The sequence below is a fragment of the Chlamydotis macqueenii genome, chromosome 10 (assembly GCF_036417535.1).
Source record: "Chlamydotis macqueenii isolate bChlMac1 chromosome 10, bChlMac1.mat, whole genome shotgun sequence".
NCBI classification, from domain to species: domain Eukaryota; kingdom Metazoa; phylum Chordata; class Aves; order Otidiformes; family Otididae; genus Chlamydotis; species Chlamydotis macqueenii.
In genome coordinates, this window is record NC_141565.1 from 12278488 (window position 1) to 12295296 (window position 16809).

Below are 16809 nucleotides of genomic sequence, written 5' to 3' on the forward strand. Positions count from 1 at the left end.
TGAATTTTCACAACTTTCTTCATTCATGTATGCAATGCAAATGAAAATTGACTGCAGAGCTGGCTGTAGCCGTAATATGGCTGAAAGTGAAGGACAGAGTGTAAGAAGCACTGGGAAGTGACACGGTCTCCTGTTACTTTTAATGTTTGGGGCACTGGTAAGGAGTTAAAGACCCTGCCTTGGGTTTTCAGCAAATTACAGCATGATGTGTTGTGCTTGTAGATGCCCAAATAGAAAATAAGACAGATTCCCACTGTGAAATAAAAGGTAGCATATTTTAGAGAGTTTCTAAACTCATCTTGCTTCTATTATGTAGCACAATACTGGTGACAGGCAGAGATGAGGCCTGAGCTCTAACACATGCTAACAGAATACTGGTCCCATGTAAACAGCAGAGACTTCTGTTCTCACTGGCTGAAGCTTTTTCCTTTCCCACCTGCCACTCCAATCTCAAATGTTAAATGCAATTACCAGACCATATCAAGACAAAAAAGACAAACCTTAATCCTTCCTTCGGAAATTGCTCGATTAATAGCCACAGCTATAGACACACGACCCCTCTGATCAGAATATAAGATTCTAGCTTGAGAGCCAACAACCTGGAAAATAAAAATGCCAGACTGATGACGTTCTCTGTGCAACTGGCTTATCTTCAGGCCCCAGAAAAAAGGAGTCACAGGACTGACCCCTTTTGTAGGAGAAAGTGAAGATTATTTCTTCATCAACATCCAGCTTCCAGAAAAAAAGAAAATAAAGTCCCTCTTTGAACTGAGTTTTATCTCCACTTATACAATCAGTGAGATGTATTTCTGTATTCAGCTGCTACTGTCCAATAAATGCCACTTTTTAAATCAACCTGATTGCTAGGCTATAATCTCCCTATCAACAAATCCCTTTTCAACAGCTGAGAAGCAGGGGTTTGGAACTGGCAGTGGTGGGGTGGAAGGGAAGAGAAATATAGAGACAAAGAATGGCAAAGGACATCTGTCCTGCAGAGCTATGCTCCTTTCCAGCTTTTACCCCACAGATCAATCTGGCTTCCAGATGATGAGGGCACGTATGAGCCCTACAGTGTTACCGGTTAGCTTCGGAGTGAGAGCCTGCTCTAAAAGAAAAACAAAGGATGCTTCATTGGCATCCTACTTCCCACAATGCAAAAGGATGGCAGTTCTTTGGCCTCACCCTGTTTTGAAAAGGGTGCTGGGAACTGCAGGCATGGAGAAGCTGGGCCAAAGCAATGCAAGAAGGACATTTTGAACAGTGCTCTGAAAGGTGGTTACAAATGAGGTGGAGGGTGAATCATTGACTTGTTTCACTCCAGATATGAGACTAGATCTTGCTGAATTATTTGAATATTTCCAGATGAGGAAGTGAAGGGAAAAAATTGCTTCAGCTCACCCTAAAACCCTGCTGTGGAGAGATGTTTAAATTCTCATCCCTGGGAGTTACAGCCAGTGTTTTCACTCACGCCCATTCCTGCTTTTCACTCCAGCATTCAAGAAGTGTGTTCTGGGCCAGGAACAGTCACATGTGCTGAAGGAGGTTGCGCACTTACCAAGTTGTGCCTGCCAGCTTCCCGAATCCAGCGGATGTTGTCATGGTACTGCTGTTTCACAGATGTGCTCACTTGCAAGAGAAAGCAAGAAAGAAAAGAGGTTTTGAAAATGAATGCAATATGCTCTGAATTTAATTTAATCCATGTGACAGCACTAGGAAGTCAAATTCTACTCTCAGATACAACCACACCTATAAGAAATGCTATATAGAATCCTCTGTGCAGCTGATGCAGTAACTGGTACCACATATTTAGAGGAAGGTATGAGATGTTGCCCAGGAGACAGCTGGAATAACTCCATTCAAATCTTTAGCACACTAAATTAAACCTTGACATATACCTTTAAAGGTCCCTTCCAACCCTAACCATTCTATGATTCTATGATATAGGTTACATGTACTGTTCATTTTTGGTCACCTGGCTTGCTGCTTACTAAATGCTCGATCCCTTTGGGTACTTCAGTCCAGTCTTGCATCAGGTAGTAAAAAACTGCTTTGATTCAGCCAGCAGAAATTCTCAGAAGAATACATACTTGAGGATAAGCTACACTAATGCTGGGATATAGATTTATAGCACAGCGGTTGCTCTGTACTAAATGGCCTACATGAATGCTTTTATCCCAAGATAAAACTGAGGTTCTCTTATCCTACAAACTGCGATATGTTATCTTGCATTACTATGAAGCACAAACTGCACAGAAAAACTTAGGAAGCAGCAGTGTAAATGAACCCCACACTTTGTATAGAGATATATGTTCTGATATAAGAAGATAATTTTATATAATGGTTTTATATTCTCCAGCTTCTCCTCTTATTTATGTCTGTGTCATTCCATCTCAATCAGCCAAACCAAACAGGAGTAAGAATAAAGATATTTGAACTGAAAGATGGTGAAATATGCCACATATCAGTCAGATATATGATAAGCCTAGTACAATCAGCCGCCTTCAAAGGCATGGCACCATCTGTAGCAAGGGAGTAACAAAAGGGAGAGGAAGTATGGAATGGGACAAAAGTATTGTATTACCGTCTTAATTTTGGGGGCTTTTACAGTTATGCCTTTCCACACAGGCTGAGTGTGAGCTCAGATGAGGTTACAGTGGCTGAAGAAGTTACTGCCTGTAGGCTCTTTCTCTATGAGCTAAGCTATGTCACAGTACCTTGTCCTGAGAGACGTGGTCAGCTACCAGGGCTCAGCTGGCACGTAGCAACAAGCTAAGCCACAGTGACTTCCTCATGCATTGGAGCTTCAAGTTGTAATCATTTCTGCAGATGCCAAGATAGCGTGCTCCCCATCGCTTTCCAGCTCTCACCCATTTTCAAGTCAAATTATAATGTACACATAACTTATGTTTGAAAGCCAGTCAAACTGGAGAATCTGCACACTGCTGACTTGAAATTGTCCCTGGTGACTGAGAAGAGTGTTTAGACTACTGTCTTTCCACTAGACCGTGTGTCAGTAGATATGCATAGTAAAACTAGAAAAAAGAAAGAAGAAAAGGCAAGATACTCATATTTAACCCAGGTTAAACACATCGTTAAAGGGAAATGTTAAATATGCTCATTCCTGCAGAGGCAGGCCTTCCATACAGAAAGCTTTAATGATCCTAAAAAGACCTGTCTGTGCTTTAGGGGTTGGCTCCAAGTGACAGCTTCTAAACTCTGCAGTGAGGATTAACGTGTCACCTCTTAGCTTCACAGGGAGTGAAAGATGAAACATCTGCTAGCGCTGTCCTAGCAGGATTGTGCTGCCGTTCAAAAGCTTTAAGGAAGCATCTTCTAGAAGGTAATGGGTAGTATTCACTTAGGTTATTATAAATATTTAATGAGAGTTCACAGGAGTTACTCTAGAAAACCGAATAGAGAATTAGTTTCTTTCTATCAATTTTATAAGCTATCTCAGAGAGTACTTACCATATTTTATACTTCACAGTGCACAGACTTATAGAAAAGACCTTACTGTCTGTTAATTCTATAGAACATATCCAGAAGAGAAGCCAGAGAGAACACTGGCTACAAGGGCATATCTCAGCACAGCACATCTGTCCCTCCCAGCCAGCTCCAGTAAACAGTCATATTCTCTGTCCTGAACTGTGGTGTGTCCAAAGTTGGATTTCATTAGTTACCCCTGGGAAAGTGAAGAATCCTCCCTTTTATTTAGTCTTACTTCCTGCATTTGAAAAAATCCTACATCTCTTTCTGGAAAGACTTGAACTTTGGAGTAGCTCCACGTGTCTCATTTGGTAAAACGTGTCTCCACCTCCCCATCCCAACAGGAATATGTTTTGAAGTCAGGAAAGCTACTGTGTTGCTTCTGGTACTTCATAGGCCCTTACACTTGCTTAGGGTTTAAAAGATACTAGGAAGCATTGTGTATAGTCCTCATCAACACAGAGATTGGCTCCCTTTGCTCTTTGGAGATTTGCATTGTTGTTATGCATCAACTCAGCCTTCAAACTTAACACAGAGATTTTAAATCCAAGTTACGCTCCAGTCATCACTGCTGCATCTCTCGTGCAATGGCTAACTTAATGACTCAGGCACCTTAGGAGTAGAAGCATTAATAAAACAACATAGGACTTTTTCACAGTTTGTGAAGTTTAAATGCAAAAATTCATCTCCACAAAAGGAGAAAAATAGTTAACATTGTACTCAAGGCCAGGTCAAAAGTTTAGACTTGGAATGAAACAGACTTCAGCTCTGTGGAGTTTTCAATCAGCCTTCATAACAGATTCATTTATAAAATTCAAAGGCAGGTTCAAATTTTAGATGCATATGTGTGTGAAGATATCCAGACCCTGGAATTTGATCCAAGCCCAGGTCCCATAGGAAGTGGACAGCAAGTGGAATACTCAAGGAAATGAATCCATGAATGGCTGTTTATTTTCTGGCCAAATTCTGTTTTCGTTTCTCTTTGAAATCCTATTCCCATTGTCCTGCCAAATTCAACAGCAAATCCAATAACAACCTTGCCCTTAAGCCTGTTCTCACCTATTGGGATTTTTTAAATGTAATTTTTAGTTTAAATTAAGAATATACATTCAAGAGTTCAATGCTTTTTGTCTGTGGAAGAGACTTCTCTCCCCAGCTTTACATTACCATCTATATAAACACCCACATACTATTGTACACACAGTAACTGATTAATTTTCTAGTCTTGCAATGCAAACCATGCAAAGGTCATGCAGATGACTGGAGATCCCAACATGTGGCAGAAAAATTACTGCAAATCTTTGAAGATAAATCCAGCACTATAGTACTGGATTTCACTCTCCCTTCAATTAAGCTGAGGGACCAGGTTTAAAAACATGAAAGTTTCAATATCCATAGAACAGGGTAGGCACTTCTGGGTCGTTGCATTGAAAACACCTCATATTCCAGTGCTATTTCTTCAAGATGACTCACAAGGAAATTTTAGGAGAACAGACAGAGCTAAGGACCTTGCAGGGTCAGACATACTCTATCAATAATTCACCTCTTGGAGGGAAAAGGAAGCTGGACACAAGCCTCACATTATAGGAAGAAAATAGTAGTTCTGTTTCAAATGAGAGATGTATCTGAATGTGGTATAGCCTTTTCAGAAATACCACCCTAGATCCTCACAATGCTACTGTTCCAGAACAAATAGGAGAGCATTCAAGATCTTCACACTTCTATTCATACTTCAGTGATGCCTTTCATGAAAGAAGCAACAAACATTTCTGTATTACCAGATAAAAATATAATGCTCTCCTCCCCATAAAATGTGCTTTGGATTTGTGATCCATTTCCTTCTCATACCTTCCTTGATTCTGAGAAACACACAGCCGCTTTCTCTGGAAACAGAAGAGAACTTCAGTGCTAGGGGACAACAACACTTAAGTCTGCTGTCCAGCTACTGTAAAAGTAGACAAAGAAAGGGAAAGTCGTAGGGCCTTCCACTGCAACCTGGGAGATTAGGATTCATGTTTGCTAACACAGGAATAGCTTTGTCTCAGTTCCCATTCATAAGCAGAGGATAAGAGTAATAGCCCACTTTCAGGGATATGGAAGAGTGAAAGAGTGTAATTCCTAGGTACTAGAGTAACACACAGAGCCATGCAGATATTCCAGATTAGTTCCACCAGTGAGTAGAAACAGCTGTCAATTTATTAACAAAAAAGAGACCTCAAAATTGTAATCACAAATAAATGACACTGGATGGAGCACCACACCCATGAAACCTGGATTTCCTGCCACTATCTGCTTGCTAGCCTCTTAAAAACCTCCCTGGATTCCCAGATCTCATTCACCTGTGAGAGGGGCAAAGCAATCCGACTCCTTTGAAAAACTCTTGAAGACCTATTGATAAAAGATACTGTTTGCCTTAAAGTTTCAAGGTGATAAAATGCAAGAACATCTAAGAAATTAAAAGAAATGCTCTTAGCCAAAATTGCAACAATAGCTTTGGGATCAATACCCTCTCTACACAGTGTTTTTATATTTTACCTAATGGTTACACTCATTATAGGGATTTGGAGATCAGCGAGATTTCCTACCCCTGTGGAATGGGCAAAAGAGTGCTTTCTACAATTTCAGCCAAAAGCTATCACACATTGTACAACTGTCAGTTTCCTTTTCTTCCCAGAAGTACCCCCAGTGACGGGGGCATGGCATGGTGTCTTACCTCCCTGACGTATAGAGTCTTCCAGCACAGACATGGCAATGGAGTCAGTGGTAGCAAGATCCTGTGGGTCACCTGAGGTACAAACCCAGCGGAATGGCCCAAATCCCAGGGAAAAAATGTCCCTGGGAAGAGAATATGTTTCATTAAGAGATAGTTGAAATTCTTTCCTTATTTATCCTGGCTGCTAGCAGTGCTTTTCTTTCATTAGCTGGAGACGGAAGAATTTGAAACATTTTCAATGAACTGATCTAAACAGAAGCATCAGGGGCCATTAATTGAGAAATTAAACAGTGCTGCTTCATGCAGACATCAACTGGTGTACAAAAATATAGTCAGGCAAGAATTTCAATAGGAATGTTGGGCGGTTCAATCAAACAAGTGCATCATCAGCTTAATTACAATTTCTGTTTAATTTCATCAAATGTACTCTCCCTGCTGCCTGGTCTTTTTGTCATTAACCCAGGCTAACTGAGTGCATCTATACCACCAGACAAGCACAGGTTCTGAACAAATGCCTGACTCCAGACTCGTTTGCTCTCCACATTGTTTACACACAATAGTAAGACATGTTTCAGTTAAGTTCCAGAAGAGACTTAATCTAGTTGGTGCCTTACTTTATGTTCAAACTCTTGTTCACATGGTATAGGCAAGCTAAGCATGAGTCAGAGGCAAAAGATGTTATAAACCCAGTCCCTGAACAGATCTCCTGAGCTCAGCTTTTCCTACAAGCAGCATGCACAGCTTGGGCAAGAGGTACAGCCGGTGATATGGGTCCTATTTCAGACGTGCTTTTAACTTCAGTGTAGACATAGGCTTTGATGATTTGGAATTCAGCTCTAGTGCTTTTCATTTATAGCGCCTAGAAGTGAAGTTGCATGTAGTTACAGTTTGAGGCTGTGACTTGGCTGTTCTCTTGAGTAGAACTGCTTAATGACAATTGATGCAACAAAAGAGAAAATGCAGCTATTCATGTGAACGAGTGAAGAATTTTGATTTGGCAATATTTTAGCTTACTGTTCACCCAGCTGGTGTCTGGTTTCATAAGACCTCTTAATTCTAAAAAGAATAAAGCTTTACATTAAGTTATCAAGATGTGCCATGCCTTTCAGGACAAAATATTAGCAAAACCTCTGCTGTCAGAGTTTACTTATGTTAATTACATGGATATGTCCCTCTTCTTTTCCCCTGTACACAGGAAATGCAAGGAGTAACTCTAAGGAAGCCAATAGAAAACGTGAGCATGATGTTTACAGTCAATAGGTCATCTTCCTAAGCCACACTGGGCATTGCTCCAGAGTGGAGAGAAATAAGACTCTGGCATAACACTTGTGAGATCAATTTTCCTACTGCTACAGTTGACTCCTTTTCATCATTCCTAGTACACTGGAAGATTTGCACTAAGTGGAATCTCTGTAATCTCCCCCTAAACAGAGAGAGTCACTTAAGGCACTTAAGTGCTTTATTCCAAGCTCTCCCCAACATACCCCATGATGTGCTGAACGTAGGAAGGGTATCGAAATTCTGTTTTATTGGCTCCTCTTTTCTCAACATCAGCACCTATAAAAGGATTTTAATAGTCAGTGATTTGATGAAGAAAAACTATGAAATGTAAAATCAGACTGTGCGTGGGTTCCCCTGAAGGCTCCACTTCAGCCACAGAGAAGGTCAGGGGTCTCAGAGAATGAGAGAGAGACTAAAGAGTTAGCATAACACAGTGGCCAAACCTATCCTACCGAAAAATACAGCTGGGAAGATGCATGTAGGATTGTCCTTGTTTCCACCTAACAACTCTAGGATCTACTCACCAGCCCTTTGAGCTTCCAAGAGGAAAGCATTGCCATAATCCCAGAAAAACATGCCTTTATCAGCTAGTCTGTTAATAGCAGCCACATGTCTCTTCAGACTGGAATAAAGAAGGAAACAGTTATTCTTGAGATTGAAAATATCAAAAAGAATAATATAATGAACTCACTAAAGACATGGGAGTAGGGGGAGACACATGAAACTGAAAGACTCCAGAGAAATTCAGATATAAAACCATAAGATATCAATTGAAATGCTTTCAGTCTCTGTAGCACCTGTTATCCCCAAATCTTGAAGCTATTTATAGTCATTAAGGGAACATCGTTAATTAGCAGAGAGGGGTCACATCTTTCAGCAAAGAAATGCAGCCAGCTCTGAGGATGGAGGGTAATAACAAAAAGCGGTGTAGACAAAACTGCAAAACAGTTTAAGAAGTTCACAGAGAAACTGAGAAGAGGCAGAAAAAAAAAAATGGCTAAACATCCCTGTTCTGGCCTCTCCCTTGGCCAAAACAGCCTAATTTTCCCTTTGTTTCCAGTAGTGGACCATACGCCAGCACTGCTCTCTGTGATACCATCTCCACTAAATATTATCTAGTTCCAATCTCAATGCGTAGTTGCATATGAAGTTGTACATGCATAGGTGTAACCTCTTGGAACTCTAGAGAGGTAAATCAATGCCTAACAAATGAAACTGGATTTTTTAAGGTCATACCTAGCTTGTTAGAAATTAGTCCCTTACAGAAATTTACCTTTCTGTTAACTTTGTCTTAGAGTAGTATGATACAGAATTGGGAATCTGGGAAGGTCCTTGTAGGTCCCTCAAAGTCAAATAGATCATATGCCCATATTCTACCTTCTACTGGAAAAAGATCTCCAGCAGGAATATTCAAGGTGAACAAAAAACAGAGTAGAAGCCATAAAGTCTCAAAAGTACCAGCTGAAAACAACAGTACAGCTTGCTGCCTCTGGTTCTCAGTTCTTTATTTATATATAAATTATGCCAAATTGCTCCCTTTGTAATGTTCAATTCCAATTTCACTTGCAAACTTGTAAATCAGGAGTAGCTCCTCAAAATCAAGATGCTAAACAGAACTTACAGTTGCAGCAAGCTGAGAGGAGTGATTGGGGGAGATTGTCCCCTCGTTATATCCTTCCCTAAAATACCATGATTGGCCACAGCTGGAAGCATGGTAGGCTAGATGGACTTTCTGGATTACCCATTGGGTTTTTATGTGAGCCTAAACCAACTAGTAGACTACGTGGAATTGTACTTGTTGTCTCAGATTTTTAAAACATAATGCAATTTAGGAATGTATAGAAGTGAAATAAATCATTAGTGTTCAGACCTCTGATCTTATACACTAGAGACAGCTCCTAAAATGGTCGGTAAGTGATGTCTGCCAGGTCCTGAGTGACCTGTGCTGTATAAGCACAAAGCTGTGAGTTATTAGTACTGTAGCTTTACCCTAGATTTCTATTGAAATACCAAAGAACAGAAACTTATTGCAAGACAAAAAAAAAAAACCAAAAAAAACCCCCAAAGATACGATCCCTTGCAGAGCAACTAAAATTAAGGGTTAAAAACATGTATCACAAAAACATTTACCTTTCTTGTACCAGGGTCCGGAACTTCCCCGGATTGGTGGAAAGAAGCTGCTTTGCTTCCTCAAAGCCAAGCTGTACTGGATAGTATCCTCCGCTGAATGGGTTATGACACGAAGTCTGGTCAGACCCCAGATCAACTAGCAGCTCTCCTGTCGTATTCAACTCATGTACTAGCCTCTCCCTGGGGAAGACAACGAATGGAGTGTTTGAACAGAAACTGTCATTTCATGTTCTAGCTCCTCTTTCAGGTGATTTCTTCCATCCCAAGAGGTTGTTTATAAAGGCATGCCCTTGGCAGACTAAGTCTTTCTTTTAGCAGTCAGGAGGTGGGAAATTATGGTGACAAAGATTTAGGTGCAACTTTTATACCTCACATTTACCTGTGCAGGAATGCTGATAGATGAGTCAGATACCAGTATGACATACCAGTCTTATCGGTCAGTCTCAGCCCTCGCTATATGGTGTGATAGCAAGGTCTACACTGGATAAAGACTTAAGAGTGCCAAAATTTCTATCCAATATCTGATTATACTCATTCAATCAATACTTCTATCCTTCACTGAAGTCAAATACATTTTCTTGCTATCCAATTAGCAGAAGGTTAAAAGGAAAGGGCTAAATTCTTTCTTCATCTAAGGAAGAATAGTAGGGATTTCTTTCCCTAAGAAATTCATTGTTCCATAAGGAAAGGAGAAGGTGCATGGGAAGCAACTGGAAACCAGAACACAAGGATGAAGACCCCTCTTTGGACAATATGGTTTTTCATGAGCATTTAGAGTAAGGAACTCAGCACTAGGTTTAATACCTCTTCACTTCCAAGTTTGGGAACTAATTCCAGGTTGACTAACAAGCAAGAGCATTAATATATCCATTATCCATACATATAACTTACCATAGATCCACCACGTTCCCATGGTAACCCAAACTAAGGGCAATTTTATTCTTTCTTGCATCTCTAGAATAAATTAAAAAGATTTGTTGAAGAAAATGCACCTCATGTAATTCCATCTTGCATGGTACAAATCACAGAGTCAAACTCAGCAAAACAATCTATATGTGGTTTCCAACACTCATCTAGGCAACAGATCTTCCAACCTTTATGTAATTGTTAATCACTGATTCCAGAAAGCTTGAGTGATGCTTCAAGCGTAACATTATTTGTAATTGTTCTATGCATATTCATGAAACTGAATGAAGACACATTTAACATATGTAAATGACATGAAGCATTGGTAGTGGCTTGCAGCAAGCATTGGTAGTCACTAATGATGATTGCTGCTATTTGGAAGGACAGATTCACAATCAAACACAGACCTGGAATAAGAAGAGTGTCCCTCAACCCCTTTCATACGCACACTGAAATGGTACAATGCAGAAAGATGTAAAATGGGCATCAGGAAGCAGAAAAACTCACTGAATTATGTAACAAGTCATACCTAAGGCGAGCAATGCAGTGGTCCAGGTTGTTAGAGATTTCCATCAGCCATCCCTGCTTGTGACGTTTCAGAAGTGCTGCTTCATCAACCTAAGAGAAATAGCAAATATCTTAACACTGCTATTTCCCCTCTCCACTCACTCTTATCTTCAGTTTTTCAATTAGCCTGCAAGAACAAGTAGCAAATAAGTAAAAGGAAATAGCCCTGCCTTGCCCTTAAGAATATGGAAGGATTGTTCAAATACTATTTTTCTCCTTAGATATTTTCCCCTTCCAGGCTCAAAACAAGGAGATGGGGAGGGGAGAAAAAAAAACAAAACACTTTTTGATACAAAATTTCCCAAAATATTATCATTAAAATTATTCAAGAAGTAATATTTTTTTCTGACAATTTTAATTATTGTTATTGTTTCTTTTCATGATTGTATTGAAAAAAATGAAAGCCAAAATGCTTTCAATTTATTTTTTCAAATCTGGCTATTTTCTGTGAAAATAAAATTTCAGTTTAATTAAGGAAATACTTTCTTTCATCAGCTCAGAGATAGACAATTCTGCTAGACTGCTCAAGAAGAAGCAATGGTTTGCTGAATAAAATTGACCCTTGCTTTTGTTCTTCAATTGCTGGTGGAAAATCTCAACCAAATATGGAAAAGAAAAGAAGAAAGTGTCTTATTGTCCCAGCTGGCTAATGCCTCTGAAAAATGGAATGGATCAAAACAAAACTATGTCTTTAATTCCCTCTTGTTTGAACTTCGAAGCTCGAAAAAAACTCAGTCCCAAATCTGTATTGTCTTCCAGGCTCAGCTTCTGTGTTTGTCAGTGTCTCTTTGCGTAGGAGACAGCTGGATAAAAAATATAAATGAAGAGAAAACTCTGGAGGCTTTGGCAGAGATTCCATATTAATATTTCAATGTACAAACTCCACATCATTAAGACTTTTATCATAAGCTATCAGCGGCATAAAGCAAGTGGCAAAATTAATTCAAGTCAATTTTCTGTGGTAGCAACAGATTTAAACACCCACAGTAGTGCATGTGCATAAGAACACATAACCTGAGTATGTTCTAGTATTTCATTAAAGCATTTTTACTTCTCTATAACCCACTCCCATCATTTTCATTCTATTATTTCTCATTAACAAAGTATTTATATGTAAATTAAATAAGTTCCGTATTCAGGAACCGCTTGAACACCAGGAAGCCTTTTCTTTCCTAATTATTCTTAGCATGAGAAACCTTTCATCATTTCCCACATCAGTAATAAGGCCTATCCCTCCAAAACCCCAGATTATGATAATATCAGTGTCGCTACCAATGGAATTATTCAATGAAGTCAGGTGCCGTGGGGGACAGCTTCTTTGGGAGTTATTTAAATCAGCACAGGAGGAAAGATATTAAATGGTCCATATGAATTACAGGAATTGGGTTCATTTAAAGCTCAGGGTAACACAGATCAGATCTATTAAATCTGTTACCACATCTTACATGTTTTACCTCAGACCTCTTTGACATTCTTAGGCTTTCACAGACTTTCTAGTATACTCAAGGAAACTAGCTTCTTTGAATCACACTTTCAAAAATATGCTATTTTTTTGATCAGCATCTCAGTAGTTTAAAAAATTGCACAAATGTGATGAGCTAATGTCAGCTCCAGTGTAACCCTAGAGAGCTTAGTGCAGCTCAGAGGAGACAGTCTGGCCTTCCACACAATTATTTCATAAAATTACAATCTGCTTCATGTCAAACAGAAGAGGTAAAAGACTTGCACCATTGATCCTTTCTGTCTGAGCTTCTGAAGCCCTGGCTGACAAAATGACATCTCTTGCACAATTCATCAATGTAATTTGCATAAAAAGTTCCTTAAATAAATAATATGTACATATATATAGCTATCCACATGTGCTCCTGAGACTCATTTCCGACAAAGATCATCTCACAGGAGATAAAAACCAGGCGATATTCAGTCTCCTGAACAAAATCATCTGCAGCTGTAGAGATGAAAAGGACAAAGGACTGCTGTGAATAGCTTTCACTGGAATCTTTCCTTTGTATTCTAGCATTTGATGACAGAGTAGAAGTCTGAATAAAGATAATTTATTCAGTAATAAATTGAATAAATTCATTTCATCTGCAGGGAGTACCTGACGAGATCTCAAATACATGCAAAACTCATGTGCTAACAAAAATACTTTTGCACCATCATTGTAAAACAGATGAAATCCTAACCTTCCACAAGTAAGACCCGAGCTAGCCAGAGCAGGTCAGATTTACTGCATGCCACATGGGCAGTCTGATCTATTATGTTTTGAAGTTTAATTATAATTACCATGGGTCAGATTGCAATATTCTTACCCTTTTCATTGCAGCAAGTGACATGCCTACAGCAGCAGTCTGCCAGCTAATTCTCTCTGTAAATGACTTTGGCTGAGAATGCTAAACTCCCACTGGAGTTTGGTTTTCAAAATCTTTCTTCCTCCGGAGCAGTAACAAGAGCTCATGGCCTACAGATAGTCCAAAGAGCTCAATGCATTTTGGTCAGTCCTGTATCTGCTCCACCAAGAATGTTTCCCCATTGCATTGAATTCAAAGGTATTCAAAGAAATGCATTGAAGTGTTTATTGTAGTCAATATTATTAAAGATATTCACTGCCATTAGCACAGAATTCCAGAGCAACATTTTCTGTTGAAAAATTGTTGCAGTCTTTTTGTAGTCCGTAGTTCCATCTGATTCGTTAGAACAGAACTCTATGATAAGGATAATAGCTGAAAAATGCAGGTATTAGGAGAACCTAGTGTTACTTTTTAGTATGAAAATGTACGTGTGATACTTAAGGATATCTGTGGATCCTATCATACACTATTCCAATTGCTTGGACATTAGCAGTCTTTGAATCACAGATCATTATTAGATTCTCTTTGCTTGTGGGAGGAAATAGCTTGGCTATTTTAACATGTTTGGAAGAGAGAAACATTACTTTAGGATTAAAGACTGTCTACAAAGAATATACGCTGTGGGTGAGCTTCAGGGAACAGGGAAAATGGTACTACAGAACTTCTCCCCTATCAACATTTTCCCGTAGCAGAACTTGCCTTTGTTGTCTAGAAACTGGGATTCTCCTAAGTGCTTGTAATTAGCCTCACCATCTTCATACTGAAGCCAACTTTAAAATTCCCAGTTTTACAAAATCCCATTGACCTCAAATAATCACAATACCAAGCAACTTCGTTACTCCCAACCTTGATGAGTGAATCACATAAACATTTTTAACGTCTGCTTTTCATTGTGCCTGATAAGGGTGCCAGAGGCCTTAAAGATTAATGGCAATGTAATTAACACCTTTTAAACACAGACTTTTTTGGCATAAGAGGGTGCAGTTCCAATGGGAATTGCCTGTGGAAGTTACACCCTTTCCACACATGAAATGAGAGTAGCTCAAACACTGGGAATGGCTCATCTTGACAGCATCATTCTGCATTATTTGTGAAGCAATAATAAGTTACAGTCCATGCCCTTACAATCTGATCCAGTGAGTGAACAAATAGGGATGGACTAGCAGTGAAAAATGCTCAGCAATGAAAAGGACAGACAGATCTTAGGAGAGAGTATCTTTTTTTTTTTTTTGAGTTTGGCTTGTCAGGGTTGCTTGAGGAACACATCAGATCAGGAGAATGAGGGTTCTGATTCAACACATGAAGGAGAAATGACAAAATGAAAGCAGCATTGCTCTCACCTCTGCAATGATCCCCACACACCCAGCAATGACTGCAGCCTTTGCCTGAGCCCCACTCATCCCTCCAAGACCAGAAGTAACAAACACCTTTCCAGACAGGTCTTCTGCCTTCAAGTAGCGCCGGCCTGCATTGAGCACTGTGAGCTGCACACAACAATATAGCAATTATCAGGAGCTATTTTGCCTGGAGTCTCTGAAACGTAAAGATCTTCTGTTCCTTTTGCAAACAGAGCTTGAAATTCAGGGATCATTGAGACCATGAAACTGTTTTCATCTTCTAAGAAGGAAACATGTTACAAAGTGATGTTATGAAACCATCTGTCCTCATTATGTTTATTTCTCTCATCATGAAATAGGATAGAATAATCAGTGGTTCCCAACATGCTGCTCTTGGGGTATAGGGACTTGTTCAGTATGGCTGCAAAAGACAGCTGAAGAAAACAGCTAAGAAAACAAGCTAAGACAATGCTTTATCTAACATGTTTGGTCAATTCATACTTCAGTTATTGTAGCTAGATATGAGCTCTGATTGAGACCTTGACTGCAGATTCCTTCAGGTCTGTGTTTTGGATAAACACAGTCCTGTGCCATGGACTATCTGAATGGAAAACCACTGATTTTTTAAGAAAGCAAACAATGAGAATTTCTTTGGTGGCCAGAACAACCTCTCAAAGCAATCCATTCCACTCCAGTCACCAGCCATTGCAGGAGAAAGACTTTCCTCTAATAGGTATCGATCAATACACCTTTCCCCAGTTTCTTACCACAGTCCCATGGACTATTCCCTGAGGCCCAATGTAGCAGTAGCTCCCAGCAGTCATCTGACCATACCTAGCAACAGCAATGAACACAATGATACCACATGTTACTCAGGTTGGAATGAGTTCTGTATACCTCTACATATGTTTCCAGTATAATAAAAACCAAAATCTCTGTGCTTCAATTTGTTGTTAAATATCTGCTATTATCAAATTCACAACTTAATTGAGTTTCTTCATTAGCAATGCATGAACATGTTTTTGAAGGATCATTTAGCTCATTAAACTGAGTTTTAAAACTGAGTTCAAAAAACTGAGTGTAAACTTGTCTTGGCATTTAGCATAGTAACTGGGGCACAAAGACACTCCTTTACACATGCGCTTCTAAGTCATAGTCACTCTTGAAGTTGTTAGCCCAAAACGGTTGTCCGCATTCCTGTGAAATCCATGGGAAACTGGCAATGGATATTCTCTATTCTTGCCCTTTCATTTCTTCCAGCTTCCTTATCTGAACACACCCAGGCCTCCAGTGGTTTTAATTTGTTCTCTCCATGGTACACAACAGAATAATAATCCCATGCTCATCAACTAGCTAAGCAATAAAAAAGCAAGTAAATAATAATTTTTTAAAAATATAACTTTCTACTTCAAAGCTTTTTCTTACTGTGAAAGAATGTTTCAAAACTTGTGTTTTCGGTAGACTGCAAAACAACCACTGCAAAGTGGAACTAGCCAGTGCTATAAGTAGGTTATGATTAAGGCTTCAGGCTGTGATTGAGCCAGGTCCCACACATAAACCCACTACTAATTCCTAGCAGACCTCAATTACATCCTTATATATGTGGCTGAACATAACTCAAACTCCTAAGTAATTCCACTTAAGTGTGCATTAATGCTTTGCAGCATCAGGACTTCACACAGCACAGTTTGAATCAATCTGCATTAGAAATTTTAACCAGGCACTGCTCGATGTCTGAATTATATTTTAGTTAAGTGTTTTATGTATTTTTAATAGTGAAGTATCTTCTTACATTGTTACTCCCAAAGCAAACATCTTCTCGTATTCATCTCTGGTGGAATAGTTGGGAATAACCTAAGAAAACAATCAAAAGAAAACCCAGATAAGCAAATCAGATATTTAAGCAGATCTTGTTAACAGTCTACATTTCTCTAACCATGGTCACACACAGAAGAACAGTGAAAACCAGCAGGAGTAATTAGATGTTTTATTCCATGCATTTTAGTATTGGAAAAAAAAGATCTCTGGTCTTTTTGGC

At 39.3% G+C, this 16809-nt stretch overlaps 1 protein-coding gene across 1 annotated transcript in view; it reads right to left on the bottom strand.

Moving 5' to 3' along the window:
* The window catches only part of UROC1 (urocanate hydratase 1), a 41856-nt gene that overhangs the window by 9419 nt on the left and 15628 nt on the right, over nucleotides 1-16809 (bottom strand). The window contains exons 6-16 of the mRNA XM_010121171.2: nucleotides 16564-16625; nucleotides 15539-15605; nucleotides 14775-14918; nucleotides 11046-11134; nucleotides 10502-10564; nucleotides 9611-9790; nucleotides 8005-8102; nucleotides 7684-7756; nucleotides 6200-6321; nucleotides 1556-1626; nucleotides 501-599 (exon numbers count right to left, since the gene is read on the bottom strand). Of these exons, the coding sequence (XP_010119473.1) occupies nucleotides 501-599; nucleotides 1556-1626; nucleotides 6200-6321; nucleotides 7684-7756; nucleotides 8005-8102; nucleotides 9611-9790; nucleotides 10502-10564; nucleotides 11046-11134; nucleotides 14775-14918; nucleotides 15539-15605; nucleotides 16564-16625 (1068 nt within the window). The remainder of the gene's footprint in view (nucleotides 1-500; nucleotides 600-1555; nucleotides 1627-6199; nucleotides 6322-7683; nucleotides 7757-8004; nucleotides 8103-9610; nucleotides 9791-10501; nucleotides 10565-11045; nucleotides 11135-14774; nucleotides 14919-15538; nucleotides 15606-16563; nucleotides 16626-16809) is intronic.